The sequence below is a fragment of the Cygnus olor genome, chromosome 3 (assembly GCF_009769625.2).
Source record: "Cygnus olor isolate bCygOlo1 chromosome 3, bCygOlo1.pri.v2, whole genome shotgun sequence".
Lineage (NCBI taxonomy): Eukaryota > Metazoa > Chordata > Aves > Anseriformes > Anatidae > Cygnus > Cygnus olor.
In genome coordinates this window covers 26,564,687-26,590,323 of record NC_049171.1, presented here as the reverse complement: position 1 = coordinate 26,590,323, position 25,637 = coordinate 26,564,687, and the positions used below count along the sequence as shown (strand labels likewise).

At 37.3% G+C, this 25,637-nt stretch overlaps 2 protein-coding genes across 2 annotated transcripts in view; both read left to right on the top strand.

The window, feature by feature from the left end:
* Positions 1-25,637, top strand: part of LOC121067794 (dystonin-like) — a 301,338-nt gene that overhangs the window by 179,371 nt on the left and 96,330 nt on the right. The window contains 13 exon segments of the mRNA XM_040552644.1: positions 5,546-5,680; positions 8,207-8,295; positions 9,307-9,442; positions 10,570-15,903; positions 16,111-16,257; positions 16,424-16,639; positions 16,816-16,962; positions 18,033-18,266; positions 20,095-20,247; positions 20,677-20,910; positions 21,173-21,454; positions 23,271-23,816; positions 25,292-25,468. Of these exon segments, the coding sequence (XP_040408578.1) occupies positions 5,546-5,680; positions 8,207-8,295; positions 9,307-9,442; positions 10,570-15,903; positions 16,111-16,257; positions 16,424-16,639; positions 16,816-16,962; positions 18,033-18,266; positions 20,095-20,247; positions 20,677-20,910; positions 21,173-21,454; positions 23,271-23,816; positions 25,292-25,468 (7,830 nt within the window).
* LOC121067795 (plectin-like) lies at positions 1,679-5,442 on the top strand. Its single transcript, XM_040552645.1, has one exon. The coding sequence runs from the start codon at positions 2,234-2,236 to the stop codon at positions 4,121-4,123; it is 1,890 nt and encodes a 629-aa protein (XP_040408579.1). The 5' UTR covers positions 1,679-2,233; the 3' UTR covers positions 4,124-5,442.

The window sequence follows — 25,637 nt, the reverse complement described above, 5'->3', positions numbered from 1 at the left end:
AGGAGCTGAAATCTGTTCATCAGGAAAAGGCACATCTAAAAAGAGAAGTGGAAGAATTAACTAGATCACAGGCAAAAACTGAAATCACTATCAAACATTTAAATTCACAAATCAGTTCTCTTCAAAAAGAGAAGCTGGCAGCTGAACACAGAACACAGTCATGCAAAGGAGAAGCAAGTAATCTTCAGGACAAATATAAGAAAATACAGGAAGAATTGCTTCAAAAAACAAAAGTAGAAAAGGAGTATCATCAGGAGATCCAGATGCTGAAGAATGAATTAGCCAAAAGTAATCAGGTGTCAGAAACATTGAAACGAAAGATAGAGGACCTTAATAAATGGAACACTGAAACAAAACTACTAATGAAGCAAATTCAATCTGAATCAGAGAAGATGACTTTGGAAAAACAAAGTATTCAGAGGAAAAATGAAGCATTAAAAACCCTAGCAGATGGTTTCAAAGAGCAGCTGCGTACAACAAATGAACAATTGCACAAGCAAACAATAATGGAGCAAGAATTCCTATGTAAAATCAAAAGTCTAGAAGATGATCTAGCAAAAACAAAAGATTTAGCTAGTGAATATAAACAAAAATGTGATAAACAAAGTGCTTCCACCCTAACCATTGACCTGGAGATTAAAAATCTAAATGCCCAAGTGTGTGCTCTAACTACAGAAAAGAAAGTGAGTGAACAGAAAATACAACTACAGGAAGTTCATATACAAGAACTAAGTAGTAAATTAAAAAAAATACAGGATGAACTCCACCAGAAGACTCTGGATGAACAAATGGCACGCAAGAAAATGATTCTGTTTCAGGAAGAATCAATCAAGTTTAAACACTCTGCAGAGGAATTTAGGAAAAAGGTGGAAAAATTACTGGAATCTCATAGCAACACAGAAAAGGACATTTCTGGCATAAAACTAGAGTGCGTTGCTCTTCAGCAGGAAAAGCATATGGCTGAGGAAAACATCATGTTGTACAAAATACAGATTGAAGATCTGCAAGAAAGGCTTAAAAAATGTCATGAGCAACTGCAGCAAGGGAAGCATGCTGAAATGGACTATCACCAGAAGTGCAGGAAACTTGAGGAAGAGTTGGAAGTGCAGAAGCGTTTGGTTGAGGGCTTGAAACAAAAAATGGACTTGCAGGTCAAGGAGAGTGAACACAGATTTCTTTTGTTTCAGAATGAAGTTCAGCAAAATAATAAATTCAAAGATTGTGGATTTAACTTGAGCTGTGAGAGAAGAGGGAATTACTTGAATGACACCTCAGCTAGAGAATTTGAACAACTTCTTCCACATGCAAAACCTCATTCACCTTTGTTCAGGCAGAAACAGGAGAGGTCAGGCTTTACGACTGGTCAAATAGAAGAAAATACACTGTACGTGAGTGCTGATGATACGATACCAAAGGAGGTGCAGTTCCAGATGTCGAGAATAAACCAATCACTAGAAGATGGAAACCCACAATCTTTTACAGAGTTTGTTTCTCAAACAAGTACGCAGTTCCAGATAACTTTTGATAAAGCAAGTGAAATCAGTGGAACATCTGAAAGAGACAAATTAAGAAACAGGAACCTACACAGTTCCAGACAAACTATTAGGCCTGGAGAAGACATGAAACATGAATTAGGATTAGTAAAACTGCACCCCTTGGAGGTATACACTACATTTTGTGAGGGTTTGCCTTCCTAATACTGTTTTTTACTATTCTATTTCATTTTTTTTTTTAGTTATGCTTTACAGTATTCTGTATTCTCTTTCATGTTTCTTATGTTCTTACCTTGGTGAAGGGTACCCCTTCATTTTCACATTACACAAGCTTTTCATTAAATCTTTGCGGCAGGCTTGTTAATATATATGAAACACTTTATTTTTCATGCCTTGTTGGAAATAGGAATTCCCATACACCGTTCTATCATTACTGGTCAAAATGAGCTTTGATTAACAGTGGTAAGTTCACATAGTAACAACAAGTGTTGCTTAGTCTACTCCTATTCTGGTTGTTGAATAAATATTTGAAACAGTGAATCCATTTTAAAACTCTAGCTACCTATATTTCTGTGCTGTCCAATGCTAATAGCAGCTCCCCTTTCCAACATCCTCAAGTTCTCCCTTTTGTTGCTCTGGTGGTGGATTTAGGAGTGAATTATGTACAGCATAGTTCTGCAGATCTGTTTCTCACTGTGCAAAATTCCTATTTACAGATAGTGAAGAACAAGCAGTATGACATGCATGTTGAAGTTACAACATTAAAACAAGAAAATGACAAGACTTTTGGTAACGAAGACAGAATGTTTGAGGGATACAAAACATCTGAAGGGTTTAGGAGAGAAGACTTTGCAAAGATGAATTCTTTCTTAGGGGAAGAGATTTTGAGAACTGCTGATGATACTCAGTTGGAGTATTTTACAGAGGAATATGATGATATTAAATTTCAAGGTCTCCGACATGATGTGACTGCCAGACAGTTGGCTGAAGTTAAACTTTTAGACAGCGTTACAATTGAGGAGCTCCGTTCTGGGCAGAAGACTATTAATGAGGTTCAGAAAAGTCTTGAAAAATTCTTAACTAAACCTACAGCTATAGCTGGGCTGTACCTTGAATCCAGCAAAGAAATACTCTCTTTTGCTTTAGCGGTAAAGAAAAGAATCATAGGGAAAGCATTGGCATTAGCATTTTTAGAGGCCCAAGCAGCTACTGGTTTCATCATTGATCCTACAACAGGTCAGAAATTCTCTGTTGATGATTCAGTTGTTAGGGAGCTGGCAGATAATGAATTCAGGAGTAGACTGCATGAGGCAGAGAAAGCTGTTTTGGGTTATTGCTGTTCTGGTAAAGTGCTATCTGTGTATCAGGCTATGGAAGCTCGACTTGTAGAAAGACAAAAAGGTAAAAATATCCTTGAAGCTCAAATTGCAAGTGGGGGGGTCATTGATCCTATAAGAGGTGTTCGTGTACCTCCGGAAACTGCAGTGCAGCTTGGCTTGCTTAGTAACACAGTTTTAAAATTTTTACATGAGCCCTCTAGTAATGCAAAATGCTTTCACAATCCAAATAACAGGAAAGCTATGTACTACTGTGATTTGCTGAAAATGTCTTTATTCAGTGTAAGCAGTAAATGTTTTCTGCTTCCAGTTGGTGAAAGGAAAATAAGCAGCCCATCTGCAGAGAAAAGTCATAAAATTTCTGTAGTAGACATCAAAACAGGAGCTGAAATGTCTTCTTATGAGGCTTATCAGAAAAAATGTGTTGATAAAGCTACATATCTTGAGCTTTCAAAACAGGAATTTGATTGGAAGGAGTCTACGTGTTTTGACTCAGATGGGAATTCTTTTCTTTTGCTTACAGATCTTAAAACTGGTGTACAGTTTAATATCGAGGAGACCTTAAATCAGGGTAGAATTGACAGAGCAGTAGTCAATAAATATAAGGAGGGTTTAATCACAATTAATGAGTTTGGAGATATTTTACTTACCGGTTCACAACCAAATAAAGATTTAAAGAGTCCTATTGCAGGATTTTGGCTTTCTGAAACCAATGAAAGAATTCCAGTTTTAAAAGCCTCGCGCAAAAACCTGGTAGATAGAGTTACTGCTCTCCGGTGTCTTGAAGCTCAGGTTAGTACAGGAGGCATAATTGATCCATTTACTGGGAAAAAGTACAGTGTTTCAGAAGCTTTGCAAAGGGAGTTAATTGATGATGGTTGTGCCAAGCAAATTCAGCAATGTGAACTAATCTTTACTGGGATCATTCACCCTGTAAGGAATACAGTTATGTCAGCTGTTGAAGCTATGAGTGTAAATGCCCTAGACAAGGAAATGGGTATGCGCTGCCTGGAGTATCAGTACCTGACTGGTGGGTTGATAGATCCAAAATCTCACTCCAGATTAACAATGGAAGATGCAATTAAGAGTGGTGTTATTGATGCTGTCACAGCTACGAAGATGAAAGATGAAAAAATGTATGTTAAAGTTATAACATGCCCCAAAACAAAGAAGAAGTTAACCTACAAAGAAGCTTTAGAGAGAGCTGTTTTTGATTGCCACACTGGACTACGATTATTAGAAGCTGCTCAACCCATGAAAACGGGAATTTCTAGTCTATATTATGCTTCGTAATGGAATAAGATATTAGTGCTCGTTTGGGGCCTGATTTAAAGTCAATTCAAGTCAAGGAAAAGATCTATGATTACTTTTATGAAAAGTCACAGATGGTATTGTCTAGTGTAGTCATGAGTTGCTTTAAAACTAATTAGTATAAACCACTAATTAGTATAAACCAGTAACCTGTAATTAGCTATTACTTTTCATAAAGTTTAAAATTTTAGGTAAACTTAGGTAAATTCATAATTTCAAAATGCAGACTGTGTTCAGTGTTCACCTGAAGGCCATATCTGACATAACGTACATGTAGGTGTTACAAAACAGAAGTTATACCGAGGTTGGTGGAGTTAACATTAGTGCGAAATACGTATATTTAGGTGAGATGAGAATCAGATTTTTATATTAAAAACTGAAAGAGATTGCCCATTTTGTGAATGAAGACAGTGCAGTATTTCATACAACGCACTTCATTTAATATTAAAAATCACTTTGCAACTATAATTTATTGTACAAAGGTTAAAAAGTACTATACAAGGGCTAAATCTGCAGTCCAGTAGGCACTTAATGCATAAGTAGCTTTTTCCGTGATAGTATTTAATTAATTTTAAAAGGCTACTCATATCACAAAATTGCATATCCAGTTTTTTTCACACTTCAGGTAACTTTTTTGATAATTTTTTTCAAAACTTTAATAGGGAAATGAATTACTATTACATATCCAATTAATAAAAATACCATTGAAATAGAATGTCTTCATTTTTACTTCTTCAAGGTCTTCATTTTATTTGCGGAAGCACTTCATTTTTACATGGAAGTGCTTAGATGTGTTTTCTAAGTACTATTACATTTCAAACTACTAACAGGTCATGTTACTATTAAAATGTATATGTATTTTTCCATGCAGAAAAATATGAAATGTGTCAGCATTTTACTTTTATTGTCCTTGTTTCTGTAGACATAGAAGCAATGTATTCTTCCTAACTGTAATTTAGTAATCCATGTTCATAGATTATAAAATACCAGTATCCTGTGTTAGCTTTAGATATCCATACCTGAGGGTAATGCAAAGGCAGCAATTCAAAGATAGTTTATATGCAAATGTTTTTCAGATTTTATCTGCTAAGTAGTGGCTGGGAAGCTATATATTATTTTTTTAATATCAATCATTTTATAATGAATGTACATGTGTATGATTAAGCACCATAATCATAATTACATATCTTTTGAGGAATTATTCTCTTAATGTGTATAATTATGTGGCATTTTTGTTCTTACGTCAAAGTGTTGCAATAATGCATGTGGTGATAAATAAAAAGAAATAGCTTTACGGTTATGTGATACTGCCATTGTGGTAGAATTGTGTTTCTATGGATGTGAATATTAAATATTCCAACAATTTACATTTACATGTTTTTTACAATCTGTGGTGCTCGTCAGAAGTCAATGGAAGAAGAAAAGAAGGAACATGTTGAGAAAGCTGGGGATTTGCTGAAATGGGTGTCAAACCTCAGCAAGACACTCAGCAAAGAAGGAGGAGAAAAGGCTGAAAAGACAGATTTGCCTAAGCAGCAGGTACATAGATGTCTTTTGGTAAAATAGCACTTCCCCTTTTTAGTTTTTTGTATTGATTAAAATGATAAAATATTCCATAAATGTTTTTTTCTCCAAATCACCATCCACAATTTACTAAGGATGTAATTTCACATTTTGTTGTGAGTGGAGGATTGGATAAATGTTCACACAAACACGTTACTCAGGAACAACTGCAAGCTGCCTTTCACACTCCTGGAGTGTGTTATATTCTGACAGTACAAAATCTCAATTTAGAGAAACTATACCCTGCATACCATAATCCAGCCATTGTAGAGGGACAGTGTGTCCTGGCAAGATGGCACTTTGTAGGTCTGCTGCCTGGTCCTGACATGGTTCAGTGAATGAGCCTGGTGACTTCTACCCTAGCACCAGGAGGGAGAAAGTTGGCAGGAGGGGCCTGTGGGCCAGGTTTGTTTTTATTTGCTATTAAAAAGTTATCTTGAGGGGTCTTCTTATGGGTTGGCTTATGAGATGGTAGTTGAAAGTCTTTGAACAGATGCACACTCCTCTTCGAATCTGCTGCCTTAGGAAATACAGAGGGTGTCAGCTGGGCCCTTTTTGCTACCACGCTAGTAGTCCACAGGCTGCTGGAGGGGCCTGTCATGCTTTCTTTGTATTTGGTAGATCTGTTGTTGTGCACAGTTGTTATTCTGACCGTGCATTTACATCTGTGAAGTTTCACGACATTTCTAGCAGCTCCCCTGCCAGGTTTGTCACACAAAATAGCTTAGTGACACCTAAAAGGATTTCCACAAGTGAAGGCCCACCTGCCCACTTCACAGCAGAGAAATGAAGCACTGTCTTTTACGCATCCCTCGGATGTAGGCTGGATATGTAGTCATGCAAACGTGATTTTGGCCCGTCTTTTAAGCTGCCTGTTCTGTGTTTTTATTTTGGTCATGGGCACTGGTGCCAGTTAGAGGGGCAGCGTGTACAGGAGTCAAGCTTGCCATCAGGCAGGATGGCAGCTCTGCAGTCCCCACCTGCCACCAGTCCCAGTGTGCTGCTTGTTCATACAGGCTTTGCTCACTCTTCTACCAAAGTGCAGACCTGTTTGAGGCATCAGTGCTTGTTCTGTTAGCGACAGAAAACATTCAATTCTGGTCTTTTTATACTTTTGATGGCTTTGATGAAAACCACTTGTCAGCATTGGGCCAGTGTCCAGCAACTTAGAGCATCTCAGTCTGCCACGGTGACTACAGGTGGCATCTTCCTTTAGCTTTAGCTTTAGCTTCCTTGAGCTTTAGCCCTCAGAAAATAACCTATGAGTTAGCAGCCTGGGCTTCCTCCTACCTGTGGGTGGCAGCCATTTCCTGAGGGCATTTCCATTACGGCCTGTGAGGTAGAAGGCACCTTCCAAAGGTGCCTGGTTTTGTCTCCACTCCTAGTACAGGTGCCTAGACAAGTTTTGTAAAAACTTGATAACTAATTTTTGATCTTTTTATGTTTTGTTTTGATAGCTAGTGTTAGCTGAAATACATTTTGCACAGATGCCTGGGGGCTATGGGGTGTAGCCATGAAGTGGGTGGGGAAGCTGCTGCCAGTAGTGGCACAGCGCAAGCAGGAGCTGCCATGATGCCAGTGCCCCAAGGAAAGGAAGGGGAGCCAGTGACCCCACCTGCTACCTCATCCTGCTCATATAATCTCATATTATGCATACTGTGCTTTCTGTCTGTGTTTTTGTTCAAGCAGCATGAATAGTGGCATTGTGGGTCAGTGGTACTGAATGCAAAGGGAGGCTATGTTGAAGATCAGTTATGTCCCAACCCATGTGAAAACAGGACCCAAGCGCCTTACTAGCATTCACTTACACCTGCACTGAACTTACTGGACACCCCTCAGTACTTCCTTTCTCTTTGCTTAACCAAAATCAAAGGTAGTGCTTTTGTCTGAAGAACTGCAGGCAGTTTCTCAGAAAACTTAAAAGATTAAATTCTTGCAAGTTCCTCTGCCAGAACTAGTACTTGAGTGGGGATGACACAGAAATGACGGAGGAGAGTATTAATAAATATTTCATATTTTTTAATATTTCAATAATTCATTTTTCCCAAGTAATATTACATTTGTCTCTGTCATTGAATTTCATGAAAGTCTGTGGCCTTCTGCTATGGTTGTGTTGTTTTTTTTAAATTACTCTTTCTTATGGTGGTGTGCAACTTCTTGATCGTGACGATTGTATGCATATCTTTGTAAATTTGCTTTAAACTGTACCAAATACTAAGTGGTTTTAAGTGATTAAATTTCAAACAATAACATTTTAAAATAAATTCTGTTTGTCTCACTGAACAGTCTTCCAACTCCAACAGGTTATTTTACCAAGAGGCTTAGTGTAATGACTTATCCATATGTATATGATACAACTTAGTTCTAAGAATAGCCCCTATTTTTAATGAAAATTTCAAGTTCCTACGCTATTGAGTTTTGTTGCACGTTGAAATATTACGTTATTTCTCTTTTTATGCATATGCATAGTGAAGTCTTAAACATAGGTTGTTTATTTTTCAGATTTCCCTTGATGAAATATCAACCAAGAAAGAACAAATAGCTGAAGCTCTGCAGACTACTCAAGCATTTTTAGCTAAGCACAGTGACAAGTATGTCATTTCTATGCTTTTATTTTTCAAATAATGTAAATTACTATAATCAGTACATACTGATTGCTTGAAAAGAAACCAAATTCTCATGTGACAGTTTCAATTGTGCTATATGTAGAAATACATGTGTTTTTTGTTGTTGTTGTTTGCTTGTTTGTTTTATAATTTTGACTTCCCATTCTGGTAAAAGCTTGATTTGGTTTTATTTATTTCAAGAATTTGATTACATTTATGCCCCTCTGGTCAGCTTAAAAATGTTAGATTGTAATTTTCATTTGAAGTCAAAATAATTAACAAATCAGTACTACATACTATATATCACAAGTTTGTTTCATTTGCATCTAAAATCATATTGTTTAAGATGCTGCTAAATTGCTGGGATAATTCATGTCTTCATTGTAATAAGTAGACAAAGGCACATGCAAGTGGTAAATGCCTTAGCAAAGGCATTTAAAGTAAATTGTAGATGATTTTAAACTCTTTTCCTGAGTAGCTATAAGCAGACCGTAGCTATCTTGAACATCCTCATAATTAAACTATATTTTTTCAGACTACTTTTATCAATCTACTCCTCCTCCCCCCCTTTTTTTTAAAAGGTAACGAGATCACTCCTTGCAGCTAAGGCCAATGGCATCCTGTACTGCATTAGGAAGAACATTGTCAGCAGGTCGAGGGAGGTGATCCTCCCCTTCTGCTCAGCCTTAGTGAGGCTTCACCTGGAGTACTGTGCCTGGTTCTGGGCTCCCTGGTACAAGAGAAATATGGAGCCCCTGGAGCAAGTCCAGTGAAAGGCTATTAAAATGATTAAGGGAGTGGAACATCTCTTGTATGAGGAAAAACTGAGGGACCTGGGCCTGTTCAGCCTGATTACTGTGCTCTAGGGGACCCTGCTTGAGGAGGCAGGTTGGACTAGATGGTCTCCAGAGATCCCTTCCAATCTCAACCATTCTGTGATTCTGTCACAAGTTATCAAGAGATCTCCTTTCCCCTTTTTTGTTTCTGTTTTAATAGAATGACAGATGAAGAGAGGAATGAAATGGAAAAACAAGTCAGATCCCTCCAGGAGAGCTACAGCTTGTTATCCAATGAAGCTTTGAAGCAGCTGCAGGAAGCACAGTATTTGGATGATGAAAAGATGGAAGAAAAGGTAACAAGATGGAAACTCACATTTCAAGCTTTCTTGAGTGTTACTGCATGGTTGTGGAACCATACATGATGAGCAAAAGATGAAGCTGTAATTAACTGCCTGTGTGTAAAGGAACTTGAGATTTAACTGACTGATGGTTTTGTGTATTTGGTATAAAATACTGTGTGTTACCTTATCTGCGCATATGAATATTCTGCTCATCAGGGTTTTTTTTTTTGTGAAGAGTCTTAATAACGTGTGCCTTGCATGAAGAAAGATAAACAAATCATTCATCTCTTAACTCTTCTCTTAAAAGCCATTCTCTGACTGCTATATAAGTCTGTGTGTGTGCTGCAAAAAGGACACCATAAAATAACATGTTAATCTTTCCAATATATCACTCAGAAGTGTCCCAGAAGGGATCTACTTTCAGTTTTTCTTAAAATTTATCTGGACATAAATAAGGGACTGCATAATGTTAATAACTGTGAGACACTGCAAATACATTTGTTAATGGATCTACGAATATATGTGTTAATGGATCTCAATCATAAATATGGGATTCTCAAAAAAATGTTGCAAATGAGTATTCTCATATACATTTACGGGCAGCGTCTGTGTAATTAGTGTAATAATGTTGCCAAACTGACTTCATACTTTCCATGCAAACTAAATGCAGTATTTGGTGCTAGAATATCTGATTCCATATTGTTGAGCGTATATACAGAAGTGCTGTATGCTGTAAACATGAATAGCATGGTTGTTTTGAATCACATACTGTTTCTGAATATTCTAACCTTTCACAGACATTTAGAGCATGACAATTTGCCTTTCAGGTACATGTTCTGTTTGCTCACTCTGCAATCATCTCTTCTATTGTCTTTCACTAACCCTATTTATGTATGCAAAGCATAGGTTTTCAATTCACAGATGCATGTTGATTTTAAACCTTTTATCACATCGTGTGCTGTTCAATGACTGACATAGATCACTTGCGCGTTTGAGCTGCTAACATTCACAGCATTCATCCAGTCCTGGTAAGTACACATTTTTATGCTTATCATGAATTCAAAAGCAAAAAAAAAATTAAAAAAAAATTAAGATTTGTCTAAAAATAGTGATAGCTGTTCTTTTATATTCCTTTTTAGGTGAATAATGTCATTGCTGGTATCATTGACCAAACAACTGGAGAAGTCCTTTCAGTTTTTCAGTCTGTTCTAAAAGGTTTTATTGACTATGACACTGGAGTTAGATTGCTCGAAAATCAGCTGATCCTCACTGGAATCATTTCTCCAGAATTAGGAGTATGTTATGATTTGGAAGAAGCTAAAGCTCGTGCCTTAATTGATGAGCAGACTCTGTTGCAGCTGCAGGAATTAAATAATGCAAAGAAACTTATTTCAGAATCATCATTATCAAACCTTCCAGTTGTGTCAGCTTTAGAACAAGGTCTAATTTCAGAACCTTTAGCTATTAAGATTCTTGAGAATCAGCTTTCAAGTGGGCACTTGATTTTGCCATCTACTGGAGAGCACCTGACTTTGCAGAGTGCTTTCCAGAGAAACCTGATTTCTCCAACATTATATGCAAAGCTTCTGGAAAAAGACACTTGTAAAGATCTCATAGACCCTAACTGTGCTGAAAAGATTTCCCTTGAACAGATGGTTCATAGAAGCATAATACATGAAGAAACAGGGTTAAGACTCCTACCTGTGAAACCACAAGAAAAAGGTAGAATCACATTCAAATGTGGAAGGAAGATAACTATTTTGAGGGCAGCCCACGAAGGACTCATCGACCGGGAAACAATGTTCAGGCTACTGGGGGCTCAGATGATGTCTGGAGGTATAATTGACCCTGACTCAGGGAAGCGATTGACTGTGGAAGAGGCCACGAGACAAGGGATGATAGATCAGGACACCGCTTGTGGGATCCTCACGCATCAGGTTCAGGCTGGTGGAATCCTTTGTCCAAATTCAGGCCAACGCTTGACTGTTGATGAAGCTGTACAGTGCAATTTAATATCATCTACCAGTGCACTGCTGGTATTAGAAGCACAGAGAGGCTTTGTTGGACTAATATGGCCTCACACGGGTGAAATATTCCCAATATCAACTTCTTTGCACCAAGAGATGATAACAAATGAGCTGGCATTCAAAATACTAAATGATAGGCAGAAAATAGCTGCACTTTACATTCCAGAAACTTGTGAAGTACTCGGTCTAGATCAGGCTGCACAATCAGGGTTAATAGACATCAATACTGTGTCTGTTCTGAACAGTGTGATTTTACCAGATAAAATGCCCAGTGTAGAAGAGTTAGAATCCCCTTGTAAAAATGCTGCAAAATGGTTATCAACATATGAGCTCTTGCCATCTGTATTTCATGACTGTGAGGAGGAACACGAAGATTCTGGAACACAAGACCCTGTATGTCGTAATACAGATCAAGCTAAGAAGTTATTCATATCTTATCTGATGGTAAATAGTTATATGGATGCAAACACTGGAAGAAGACTTCTGTTGTATGACGGACAACTGCAAGAAGCCATCAGTATGTTGCTGGAAGGGGGTAGTTCTATGTACAATATTGATGAAAATGAGTTTAGCAACAAATACATAAGCCCAATAGGAATTAATCAAAAGTCAGCTGACAATGTCCATTTTAGTAATGTTGCAGGCAATGTTCAAGGTGATCTTTCAGGTGTTGAAAGCACTTCTAATGACAGAAAGTTAATTCAGTTTGATGATTTAGGGAATGATAAATGTTTACAGGGAAAAGATCTCTATGTGTGTAGATCAGGTGTTTGCAATACTAGTGGTACTGAGCAATCAGAATATGCACAGGAGATGTTGTTAACTAAACCTCCAGAACTTAGAAATGTAGAAAGTAGCACTCAAAATTCCACAGACAGAAATGTGCTCAAAGGTCTTCTGGAGGATTCTGAGTGGACGCAAGTAGAGCTGTGTAAGCATAATGATCAGAAAGCAAATTCAGGAAACATTGAAGGATTTCTTCTAAATGACTCAAATCCAAATCTTATTTCAGAAACAGGGAAGGAGGATATTCTTTTGGCAGACAGTCTGTGTAAGGAAAACATTAATGATAAAACCTTACAAAAGTCCTCGAGTGTGAATGACTTGTCAGATGATAAAATCTGGAGAGACATGGAAAGGTGCATGGAATATGAGCCTCACATACTAGAAACTGACAGTTATGGAATGGTACTGGACAATGGAAAGAAAGACGACTTTCAGAGAAGTTTTGGTTCATCAGCCAGTGCAGATAATGAATATAGACTTCGAGAAGAATCAGGTAGTCGATGTGGTCACACGCTACAGTTTGATGATAATAGATACAGTGAGCAACCTCTACAGGGCTACACTGATGTGCATAACAGGGCATCCGTAGAGGACTATCCTTACAGACATGGCAGGCTGTCTCTGGAGGGTTGTACTGATTCGCCACGTAAGCTTTGTCTAGAAGATGGTAGAGACATACAGTGGACGCCTTTGTTGGAAAGCAATACTGTTGCACACGATGGACCTTCTGTGGGGGACAGTAACAGCACAGCACAAAGTCTAGCAGTAGAAGAAAGCGATCTGCAATTTGACAGGTTATTACTGGGTGACAGTAGTTCTGACTCATCACTAGAAGGAAGTGATAGCATCCCACAGTTTGAAAGTAACCACTTGGAGCATGAATATGGTGAGGTAGCCTCTGAAGAGGACAGCTCGCTGTTTGATGATGACGACGACGATGCCTATGAAACTCCTCAGGTTGATGATGATGACAGTGATGTCTATGGTTCTCCACAAATTGATGATGATGAGTCCTATGACACCCCTCAAGGTGATGATGATTTTGATACCTTGCAGTTAGGGGATGTTGATACACCAGAGCCAGAGAATGTTCCATTAGGAACAGAGGAGGGGGGTGGTCTAATAGCTCTGAGAGAAGAGAACAGCTCTTTTCAAGAACTTCCAACTAGTGCTGGAGAGAGTGTCCATTACTTAAGGGATGTAAATCTGATAGGTCTACCTGACAGCATAAATACAGCTTCTGCAAGTGCTGAAACGTTGGAAACAGTCCCTGTGGAGGAAAGGGAAAGAACAGGGGGCTTTGGAGAGAAGCAAAAATTACCAGTTACTCCGGAGAGTGAAGGAAGAAAGGAGGGATGCCTCACTTCTTTATTGAATTTGTATGAAACAAAAGTACAGCGAGACAGAAATGAAGAAGATGAAATGAAAGCAGAAAGCACCTCCAGTGAGGATGAATCTGAAGGAACACAGGAGGAGGAAGATTATGATTATGACTGTATTGATTATGATAGTTACGATGACTCTGATACTGATTCTGACAGTGATGAAGAAATGGATACTTTTTACTCACACCATCAGTGTAAAAACAAAGATGAGCAGCTGTTAATTTCTGTAGGAGACGTACAAAATAGTGACAAAAATAATCAGAATATTGATGACTTTTGCTATTCTTTAGGCCACCAGACAGGGTACAGTTTGCAATTCCAGTCTAACCATGGAAATAGAAGACTGTCCTTGGGAAACTGTGAAACTTCATCGGATGTTTATGAGGAAAGGTATGCCAGTGTTACATGTACAAGCGAAGAAGAAAGACAACAGAAAACAGAAAACGAATATGGGATTTGTGTTGAAAGTAAACACATGTCACAAGATACTACAGAGCATATTCAGTCTGAAAATACCTTTGACACTAAATGGATGTCCTGTAAGAGTGAAGAAAGCAATAGAACACAGATTCTTGATGATACTATGACATCTGACGTTAATGTAACACCATTCCTAATTAGAAAGCAACCTAATGGTGATGATGAAAGTACTCAGACGAATATGCTTCTCTCAGAATGCTTTACTGATAGCATGAACAAAAACAATAATACTGTGCCAATATTACACTCAAGTCGTGGACAAAGACAAAAAGAAGCAGTATTTGCAGAGAAAAAGATATTAAATGACATGGCTGGTATGGAACAACTAAAGGCAAGTTCATCCCAAAAGGACAGTAAATTCCTCACAGATGTGCCTTATCCAAGTGATGATAGCTCACTTCATGACCGGGTAGATCCAATTACCAATAGGAAGCATGATCAAATAGGAAAAGGTTTTGAAATTCGTGCAGAAAATAAAGATAGAGTAAATATTATAAAGGAATGTGATATTACGGAGCTAAGTAAAAGTCCCATACATATGGAAAGTCTTGGGGAAATATTTGATGCATCAGCAACTAAAGGTGGTAGAGGAACTCCTCTTTCAAGTAAAGAAAAAGGAAATATTGGTGAGATTTTGCCTGACATTGGAGAGACAGTTGTCTGTCAAAGTATTGACAGTATTCATAAAGACATTTCAGAAAACAGGAGCAGCAGTGATAATGAACTTACCCTTACAAAAGCAGGTGCTTTAGGAAGTACTGAGGACGCCAAAGAATCAGGGGATGGGATTGTGCTACCTTCTGGGAATCATGCACATACCACTGGTGCTTCTTCTGCAGTTCTGAGCAGCATAGGGGCTGACTCGAATAATGGTGACCAGAAAGAATATGAAGGACTGAAAAACACAAAGGGAGAAGAATTCCTGGCCAATGAGACTTCTTCCTTTGAAAATGGTTTCAAAAAACAAATGTCCATGGAATCATTACAAACGGAAATAGGACCTTGCAAAGATTTTCAAGTAAAGAAGGGCTTTTCACAGTCACCAGAAATGTCTGACACACTAATGGAAGACTTAAAGAATATATTACAAAGGAAATTGAAGGTGGGACATATTTACTGCAAGGAAGAGGGTGAACCCCTAAGTTACTCTGATACCAAAACTCTGATGCAAAATTTACTTGCAATGGTTAGAAGCACCCAGCCTGGAAGCAGCATGTCTTGTGAGTCAAATCTTAGTCAAACAAGCAGTACTGCTAGAACAGCATTAATGGTTACTGCACCATGCACAGAGCCAAAGGACAGCGATGCTCTTTCCTTGCTCTGGCCTGATTGCAGGAGTCCTGATCTTCTTCGTGATATCCTGAAGCAGGAATCCTGTAAGCAAAAGATGGATGATCCAAATGAAATGAAGAGTGAAATAGACCAAGAGGTGAAAGGTCCTGTTGCAAAACTTAGGACTTCTGAAATTACGGAGATTTTTCAAATGTCATCTGGAGATGAATGTACAAGCAAATTAGAGGAGCTGATAAGTGGTTTGCTTACGAGCTCACAGGTTGCTGGCATCACCACAGGACATGAAGGTAAAGGCAAAGTAGATGGGCTTTGTACTCTTTTCTCCACAGAACAACCAGAGTTTGGATATGAAATTCCTAAAGAGAAAACATTGGCAGATGACATAGCTGTTGCTTGGAAAAGTGACCAGGAGTATGAGAAGACAGACAGCCTTTCCAAAAGCATTACTGAACCTGCTTACAAAAGCAAAGAAGCAGTCCTGGATGACAACCTCACTAGCATGGTAAGTATCAGCAGCTTGTGTGTGCTGTTTCCTGTGTTAAAGGAATTGCATGAATCTTCCTAATTGCTGGAGAGAATAATTAAACTGGAAAAATGGTTGCAAAATTAAATAAATACATTTAAAACAAATTAAAAGAAGGATTTTTATTGCTTATTTTCAGTCTGCCAATTTGGAAAACCTTTTCTTATTATTAAAACCCATTTTTAGGTCGATGGAGTACAGAAATGTTTCAAGTTAACAGAGAAAATGAGAGAACATTTGATGGTGCTTCAAGAAATGAAAAGCCACCTAGATAACCAGAAACCTATTAGTAGCAACCTGGAAATACTAAAAGAACAATTAGAACAACTAGAGGTCAGTAAAGTGTTCTTTATGCTAGCACTTCAGTGATGGGAGCTAGAAAAAGACCTCAGACGAGGGGAAAAAAAAAGTGAGATTTCAAATATAATTAAAATAAATCAGATTTAAATTTCTTTCTTGCATAGTAGCTTAATACATTTTATATATATTCTCTTTGTAGTCATTTGAATCCGGATTGGCTACCTTTGCAATTATCCTAAAAAAGGACACAAAGTTGACAGAAGAGTTTTTAAAGTTTAATCACAAGGATGTTCCCAAAGAGAAACTTAAAGAGCTAAAGATAAGCTATGACTATTTGCAGGAAGCATTTCTGGTGGTCTGTGATACATCTTCAAAACGAGCAAAACAAATAGTCTGTGCTATTGACTCGGAAATGGTATGTTTTTATCACTGTACATCTGTATATTTTGTCTTGCTTTTCTTAAGGTAATTCAGCTAAAAAATAAGGGTTTTGTTTTATCTGAACATAAAGTACATCTGATTCCGTTTAACATGATAGAAAATATGACCGGACTCTGGGGGCATAAATAAATATACAATTTCCCTTTCTAGTCTAAGCTTGCAGAATCACACCAGCAACTTTTAAGCAAACTCCAGAGATTTTCAGACTGGATCACAGAACACAGTAAAATCGTGAATGACTTCACAGTGAATACTAATGACATAGAAGATATGAAGCAAAGTTTACAACTGCTTAAAGTAAGTATTCTTTATAGCAGATGTTGGTGCTTCTGGCAAATGTTACTGCTTATTATGAACTTTTCGCTAGTTTTTGTATAGCTGCTCATTAACCTCTATTGCTTAATCAGACATTTGGAGCTCATTACTTAAGAATACAATTACTCAATGATCCATTAATAAAGTATTGTTGATTTGGTTTTTCTCCTTAAATTTTTTAATAGAGTTTGGCTTAGTGAGAAGGCTATTGGTTCTCCTTATATTTGTTGTAATAAATGTCACCCTTTTTTGAAAATGTAGTTTATGTTATAGATATTTTAATTATTACAATTAAATCTTTTAAAAAAGATCTGGATTCTATACTGAAGTTTAGCTACCTTCCAAATCAATTACATGTGAGAAGAGAAGATGGGGAAAGATAAAAAGCCTTTTCATTTCCCACTTTATTGAAGTGAGTTATGAAAAACAAATCAGATCAAGTTTTTAGTGGTGTTCATACAGTATTTTACTATATGTATGTATTACCTTGGTGTGTATGAATGTTAAAAATGGCATTATTTTACTGTGCTTTAATAGTGTTCCAGTATGTGTTATATTGTCGTAGGGGCTGAACAGGATGTAACTGTGGGCAGAATTTGCCGTGCTGCTGGAAATAGGGCTTCTCATTGTGGAGTTAAGAATGGGAACACTTTGAAGGAAATATTTTACCATCTCTAGGTCTTCAGATATAGAATCTAGAAAACTTAAACCAAAGCTGCCATTTCAGTCAGCGCATGCTCGCCATAAATTATTCAGTGTTGAACGTCAGCATGTTCACAGACATCCATGAGAAAACAAAGAAACAGAGATTTTCAAGATCATCTTATTTATTACTTGCACATGGACTGTACCAGAGGCAAACCATACACAAATTCAGAAACCCTTAATGGAATGTGTCAGAATGATCCTTACGCATTTTTATTAACTGTGGCTACAATGTCTCTCAAAAGCATTTTGGAACAAGGGCTAAGTACAGAAGATAGTGGTATTTATGTTTTATTTGTACTGAATTTGTCCTCCTTGCTAGCCATTTCCTTGTCTTTTGTTTACAGAACACTGCTGCAGAGCTTGGCTGTACAAAAATGCAACTGGAGTCCACTGCGTTTGATGTTCAGTTCTTCATTTCTGAACACGCCCAAGATCTTTCTCCTAATCAGAGCAAACAGCTTCTGAGACTCTTAAATGCCACCCAGAAATCTTTTCAGGAAGTACAGGAAGCAATAACATCTCAAGTGAAAAGTTTAGAGACTGAGTTACAGGCAGCACAAGAGCTGGGTGATCAGAAGGTTTGCCTTTCTGTGTTAATGTGTGCTGAGTGTTTCTGTATAGGGATGAGGAATTTTAATACCAGCATGCACTATTAAGTGTATTCTTATCTTCTTGGTTTCACTGCAGATACATTCATAATTCTGCAAAGATGGCATTGATCTGGTGAGGCATCACCTCCAGTACTGTGTGCTATTTTGGGGTCCACAATATAAGAAGCATATAAAACCCTTAGAGAGTATCCAAAAGACAAAGATGGTGAAGGGTCTAGAAAGGAAGACATATGAGGAGAAGCTCAAGTCCCTTGGTTTGTTCAGCCCAGAGCAGAGCAGGCTGAGGGGAGGCCTCATGGCAGCCTGCAGCTCCCTCACGAGGGGAGCGGAGGGGCAGGCGCTGAGCTCTGCTCTCTGGGGACAGCGACAGGACCCGAGGGAACGGCATGGAGCTGGGACAGGGGAGGGTCAGGCTGGGTGTGAGGAAAAGGTTCTTCACTGGTCAGGCACTGGAACATGGTGACCAGGGCAGTGGTTGCTGCACTGAACCTGCCGGAGTTCAAGAAGCATTTGAACAATGCTCTCATACATTGGGTTTGATTTTTGGGTGTTCCTGTGAGGAGCCAGGAGCTGGACTCGATGATCCTTGTGGGTCCCTTCCAACTCAGGATATTCTATGATCCTGTAAAGTTTGGCGAATTGTCATTTTTGTCTTTCATTGGTACAATCACAGGTCACGGAAACAGCATATTAGATTATGGACAGGTACAGTTTCAGGCATTATAATCAGTTCTTTTAAATATTGTTTAAATAAAGCAGTGAACTCATGTCCTCTTCTGGCTGCAGCTATATTGATGAACAAGTTTACTATTCCACCACTGCTTATCACTTCTGTCTTGCTGACAATTTTCTTTTCCTTCGATTTGCCATGTCATCTGCTTGTGTGATCTTTTTTTTAGGTCTTTATAGGCGAGTACCAGATTTGTTTAAATCTTTGCTACCATAGCTCATTTTGACTGAGACAGGCTAGAGAGACAGAAATATGATTAAATCAGATGTGTAATTCTAGGCACGGGCATTGAGAAGCGCCATGGGTCAAGTTGGTACAGTTACCTCTGCAGCTGGCAAACAGGCCAGCTTCATAGTCAAAGAAGGCTGATAGATGCTGCTGTGTAACTACATCTCCTCTTCTGTCACAGAAGCACAGTGAAATTTCAGAGTTGCCACCTCATCCCCCAGTTATGCATAATGAGAGGTGTTTCAATGTTCTGAGGGCTTTGCATTATTTTACCATTCTAAGAAAGTTTGTTTCCATCGTACTTTGCCAAAGAAATGTAAAATAGAGGAGAAACATAGATACTTTTATAGGATGTAGTAACAGTAATGTTCTTGCATGTTTTGTTCTTTTCTACTGCTTAAGAAGTCAGCATTTTCTATTCAGGTAACATATTATGCATACCAACAAGAGCTAACTCACAATCACAACTAACCTCTGTTTTGATATCCTTTTTGCAGAATTAATAGTGTTTATCACAGGTTTCAAGCGGTTAAGAGACTGGATTTTCACTCCTGCCGTTTGGAGATTTCATCTTTCACATATGTGCATGGCCAGACTTCTATTGGGCAATTCCATCAAACATGGTCTCTCTTACTTACAACATATTTGAGGTTTATCCATAACTTCTATATGTTCATCTTGCTCTTTGTACCACTGCTATCATGTTTACAGCATACTTTTAAAAAGATTGCTTTGCAATATTGGTGTTCAAAGGTTAATTCCTCTTAGAGTGTCTGTTAGTTCTTATAGTGGGGAAGTTTTTGTTTTATCGTTCAATTGTATTTGGCTCTAATATAGGATGTGGCTGAACGGCAGCAGGAATGCAAAGAGAAGCTGCAGGAAATATGTGATTTGCTTAGACAGACTGAAAATCGACTCATTGGACAGCAAGAGTCTCTCATTATTGGAGACAGCAAGGCTGAGCTAGAACAATACCAGACCAAACAAGAGGTACGTACAATTCTAGTTACATAAAGTAAAAAAGACTAAGTGCAGAGGAGAGTGACTAGACTACCTTGTTGAATAACAAGACTGAAGTGCTTATACCTGCTTACAACATTTTGAGGAGTTTTTGCACAAGGGGTTGGTTACAATTCTGTGCTTTTTTTTTTCTTCTAGTAATACTTGCACTCTCCTTGGTGTCTTCATGTAACAGAGTCCTTTCAGTTTGTTTGCTTTCCTATTGAGACCCTGCCTTTTAGCATCATCTTCTGCACATTTTTTACTGTGTACATGGGAAAAAATAATTGAGCTGCTGAACAAAGACAAAAAAAAAAAAAAAAGGTGTTTGCTCCCAGAGCAGAAGTTATAAGAAGGTTAATCAGAAAGATCTGGTGAATAATTTGCTTACTTCTATTTGCAATCTTTTTTTCTCAAAAGGAGATACAAAAAGACATGAGAGCAAGTGCCCAGAAATTGGCAGAGATTGTGAAAAATACTGAAACCTTCTTGAAAGAAAATGGAGAGAAGTTGTCACAAGAAGACAAGGCTATTCTTGAACAGAAACTGAATGAAGCTAAGACAAAGTGTTTGCTCCTTAGCCAGAAGGCAGAAGAGTCCAAAAAAGAACTGGATAAGGCTATGACAACAGCAATTAAGCAGGAAACAGAAAAGGTTCTTAGGCAACCATTTCATACTTTCATTCAAACTTTTTATGTGTTTTAAGGGATTAGTCTTGCAATTTGTTATTGATATACTGAGGACAGATTAAGTATTTAATTTGGGTGACTAATAAACTGCTTTCTGTTTTTTTATAAAATAAACAGCAATATATATGCCAATTTTTAATGTTAATGTATTTTAAATGGTCTGTTTGCATATGATACTACGTAGTGCCTAAAGATCTCCGAACTAAAAGTGTATAATTTCGTTGTAGGTTGCAGCCATAGAACAGCTGGAAGAAAGTAAAAATACAATAGAAAATCTCTTGGATTGGTTGTCAAATGTGGATAAAGAAGCAGAGCACGGTAGGAAATTTAAGCAGGCGATAGAACAGAATGGAACGCACTTTGAAGAGGGAGATATGAAGGCTTTGGAAGGAGAGGAGGATGATGTCAATGGTAATCTGTTGGATATTCAGCAAGACATTGAAAGTCAAGTGGATGGACTAGTAAAAAGCACAGAAGATAATCTGAACCAGCAGTATCAGAAAGTCAAGGTACTATTACCGCATTTATTTACATTTATGTGCTAAACTTGTCAGTCTTCATACAACTTGAGTGAATTCAATTACATCCTTTCTGTAATAGATTTTGGAAAGGTCACTAGGAAGTTAGTGATGCACAGTGATAGCAATTTCAGTAGTTAGAATGTATTGCAAATTTGTCAGTTCTTCAATGTTACCGTGGTTATTTACTGCAAAATAAGAAAAGAGCATATTTTCAAAGGCAAATTCTGAGAATCTGATGGCGAGTCTATTATTTTTAAGTTTTATAGTGAGAAATTAATGCAGTGCAGTCACATTTTGATCAGTATTACAGGTAATAAAATGCAAGAAGCAGCACCATAAATTCATATTCTTTATGAGATTTTTTTAAAAATCTTTGTAGTAGCCAAATTTAATCCCCTGCAATTCCCTGTGAATACTGATTACAAATAGCTACAGATAATAGTTTGCTGAAATTGTACTCTTCACTTCTTATCCCTTTAACACATTGGAAAGCACTATTTCAGGGCTTCATAGGAATGAGTTACATAAAACCACAGTGCAGCATTTTAAAAACAGATTTTCCAGGTAAGTTAATTGGAGGCATTTAGAATAATAGAGCTCAATTTTATGGCCTTTGTTTACTTACAGTTGAGCAACCAAAAACTTCCATATGTAGTTTGATGGGAGTGTAGCTGAAACTGGTAATGCCGATAGCTGTTACTATTTTGGTCTTCCTTTCTTATTAAAAAAAATGAAGGAAATGAAATAACTTGATTTTGTTTTCATAACAAATTTACTTTCACTTCTTTCACAATTCTCGTCTGTATCTAATGCCTGCAGGATAATTGTCCAGTATAGATACAGAAGAAAAGCATACTAGTCTATTTTACATAGCCATTTTACGTGGGAATTGAGGACCTTCAAGAATGGAGATTTTTTTTTTTGAAAGACATAATCTAAAATATGGATTTTAGTTAGCATACGGTTCTAGTTTCTATGATTTACTATTTTCTGATGATATTGAAACAATTTACATGCACAAAATATGGCTAGATCTTTAATGTCAAAAGGCCCTGTTTTAGGGATATATTAGATAAGAATCACGGCTCTTGAAATTGAAAAACAAAATAAAAAACTTCGGATATGTTTGTTAATCAGATTACAAGAATGTTTGTTCACTCAGAATATCAGAAGGAGATAACTGAATTCTTGTTAAAGTTTGATGCTTTCACTCCTTTTGGCTTGTTGGTTTGAAATGCTAGCTAGAGTATATGTTACAGAAAGGAGAACATTTCTGATTTAGAAAGTTGCCTACCTTCAGATACTTAATTTATTAAATTTTGAGACAGAGAACCAGAAAAAAAATAATTACATTAAGCACACCATCCTAAGTATTAAGTAATAAGCAAATAAATTCTATTAGGAAGAAAAACAAAGCTAAAGGGATTGATAATGTATAGTTTAACTACACAGAGTTGTCTTCTAGAGGTATAGGAGGAAGTGTTTGTGTAATTATATATCCAGTGGTATTTGAATACTCTATTTGGTCATGGACTGTATATCTGGTTAAAATTACCATCAGATATTTCTTAAAATTTTGAAACTGCAAAGAAATATGCTGACCAGGAGTCAAGCTTTCACTTAAATTAGTCAGAAAATGTTTTTAATAAATAACAGGAAAATTTTAAAAGCTTTTAATCATTTTGATGGACTTTTTTTTACTTGTCATTTCTAAGCAGAATTCAGCAGAGATTTCAAGACAGTACTTGTCTAATGGAATCACCTGAGAAGGTGCTGGTCATAATTATTTTATTTTTTCTTGCAGGCTCAACATGAGAAAATTATTTCACAGCAGCAGGCTGTCATAATAGCAACTCAATCTGCTCAGGCACTACTTGAGAAGCAAGGCCACTACCTTTCCCCCGAAGAAAAGGAGAAGATGCAAAGGAACATGAAAGAGCTGAAGGCTCAGTATGAGACTGCTTTAGCTGAATCTGAACGGAAAATGAAGATGACTCATTCTCTGAGGGAAGAACTTGAGAAGTTTGATACAGATTATAGTGAATTTGAAACCTGGCTGCAGCAGGCAGAACAAGAACTCGACAATTTGGAGGCTGGTGCTTCTGACTTCAGTGGTATTACGGTCAAATTGAAAAGGCAAAAGAGTTTTTCAGAAGACGTTATATCTCACAAAGGTGATTTACGGTATATTACAATTTCTGGACAAAGAGTTTTGGACGCAGCAAGGTCATGTAGCAAAAGAGATGGTGTCAAGGTTGACAAAGATGGTATTGATACTTCGGCTACTTATGCTGAAGTGCAAAATAAACTGGATAGTGCTTCAGATCGTTTTAAATCTCTCTATACTAAGGTAAGTTTATTTATACCAAATACGAAAGACTGCTATGATTTAGGCAGTTTGTATAAAGAGGGGCTAATTGGTTAAACAAATTACCGTGGGAAGTTGTAAATTCTTTGTTTCTTCAGGTTAGATAACAGAACGAGAGGCTTTTCTAGAATGTCTGCATTAGTTGAGTGCCAGAATACCTAAAGTCTGAATGGTTTAAATTTTCTACTTTGTGTTTAGTTTGAGTGTGAATGTAAAGATTTAATTGCAAAATTTTCAAAGAACTTAGTTTTATCCCCATAAAAATTTTATTAGAGCAGCTTTATTTGTGATCTCACTTTGGTCAATTTGCCAAATTCTACCCTTTACGTATATACATTTAGCAGACATAATAGAGGTACCTTAAATATTTGACCCTAACTATGAAGAGCAAAACCAACACAAAGTAGACTTGTCTTACTAAATCAAGAACTTGAAGGGGAGACTTTTAAAAAGCGAGATCTTCCAAGTTGTAGATAGGCTTGCAGGAACTTTTTTGCCTTTTGTAAAGGCTTGTTGTCTGTAATAAAATATTTAATGTATTATATACTTACACTGCATATATATTATGTATTTAATAGTAACGTATATATTTGTGCATTTGTGTGCACATACATGGGTTTATAGGCTGTGTATTGAAAGAATCTAATCAGTTCTTAGTTAATTGGCTGTATAACTGAGTGCATTCTATATTTGCCCACCAGGTGGAGCTGAAGTACCAAATGTAAATACTAAAATGTAGTGTATCTCAGGTTCAAAATATAAATATTTAAAGACACTTTATAAATATTATTAACATAATTGTTTATAAATATTAGGACTCGGCACAGTCAGATTCTTTATGTGAAACCATCTCTGAAAAGACTGAAACAGAGTTCCACTGGCCTCTTCATGTGATGATTCACTGTGTTCATTTTGGGAGCATACTAACATATAGATCTAATAGGAACTTGGTTAGATGACATCCTTAAGTTACCAAAACAAAGCGTATGTGCCGTATGGAGCAATATCACTTTGGATTTGTTAGGCAGATACTTATGAAAACAATTATCTGTTCTCTGTATTTTAACGAATATGCACGTACCTTCTGTTTTTTGGAAAATTTCTAGCTTCTACTGGCTAGATTTTTGCTGTCAGAGTGCTGATAAAGAATATTTAGGTTGGCGGATCAAAAAGTCTTCCTAAAGTTTTTCCTGTTCTGGTACAATGGGTTAAATTCTGGTTTACTGACTGTATTGTTGAACTGATCATAAATTGTCCTTGAGAAGCACAAACTAGGAATAACTGTCTAGCTTACCCAACTGTCTTACCTGAGTTCAAAAATCAATTAGTCAGTGGAATGACGACAGGAAAAAAATCATGCAGTATTTCAGGAAATGAAAGTAAGACAGTGAGATTGTTATGAAACACAACACACAGTACAATGCCTGAGTATTTCCTTTTTTGTTTTCTACTTTTAGTGTAGCATCCTTGGAAATAACCTTAAGGACCTGGCAGATAAATACCAGCATTATGAAGATGCCTCATCTGGACTTTTGTCGGGTCTTCAGGCCTCTGAAATAGCTGTTAACAAACAACTATCTGAGCCAATTGCAGTGGATCCCAAAAATCTCCAAAGACAACTGGAAGAAACGAAGGTAAAAAGCTTTAAAAAGCAGAAGTTCTTCTGTCCTAAAAAGAACTGCTTTCTGTCAGAAAAACTGGATAATCTAATATAATCCAAGTGGCTGCAGGCCAAATTCTTGCCTTGCAAGTCTGCATGCAACTTTTATAGTTCTCAAATTCAGCTGTCTAGTGTGTTATCTG

Bases quoted from the DNA above. Each gene is read 5' to 3' on its own strand.
- LOC121067795 (XM_040552645.1), top strand. From the start codon at position 2,234: ATGCATGTTGAAGTTACAACATTAAAACAAGAAAATGACAAGACTTTT.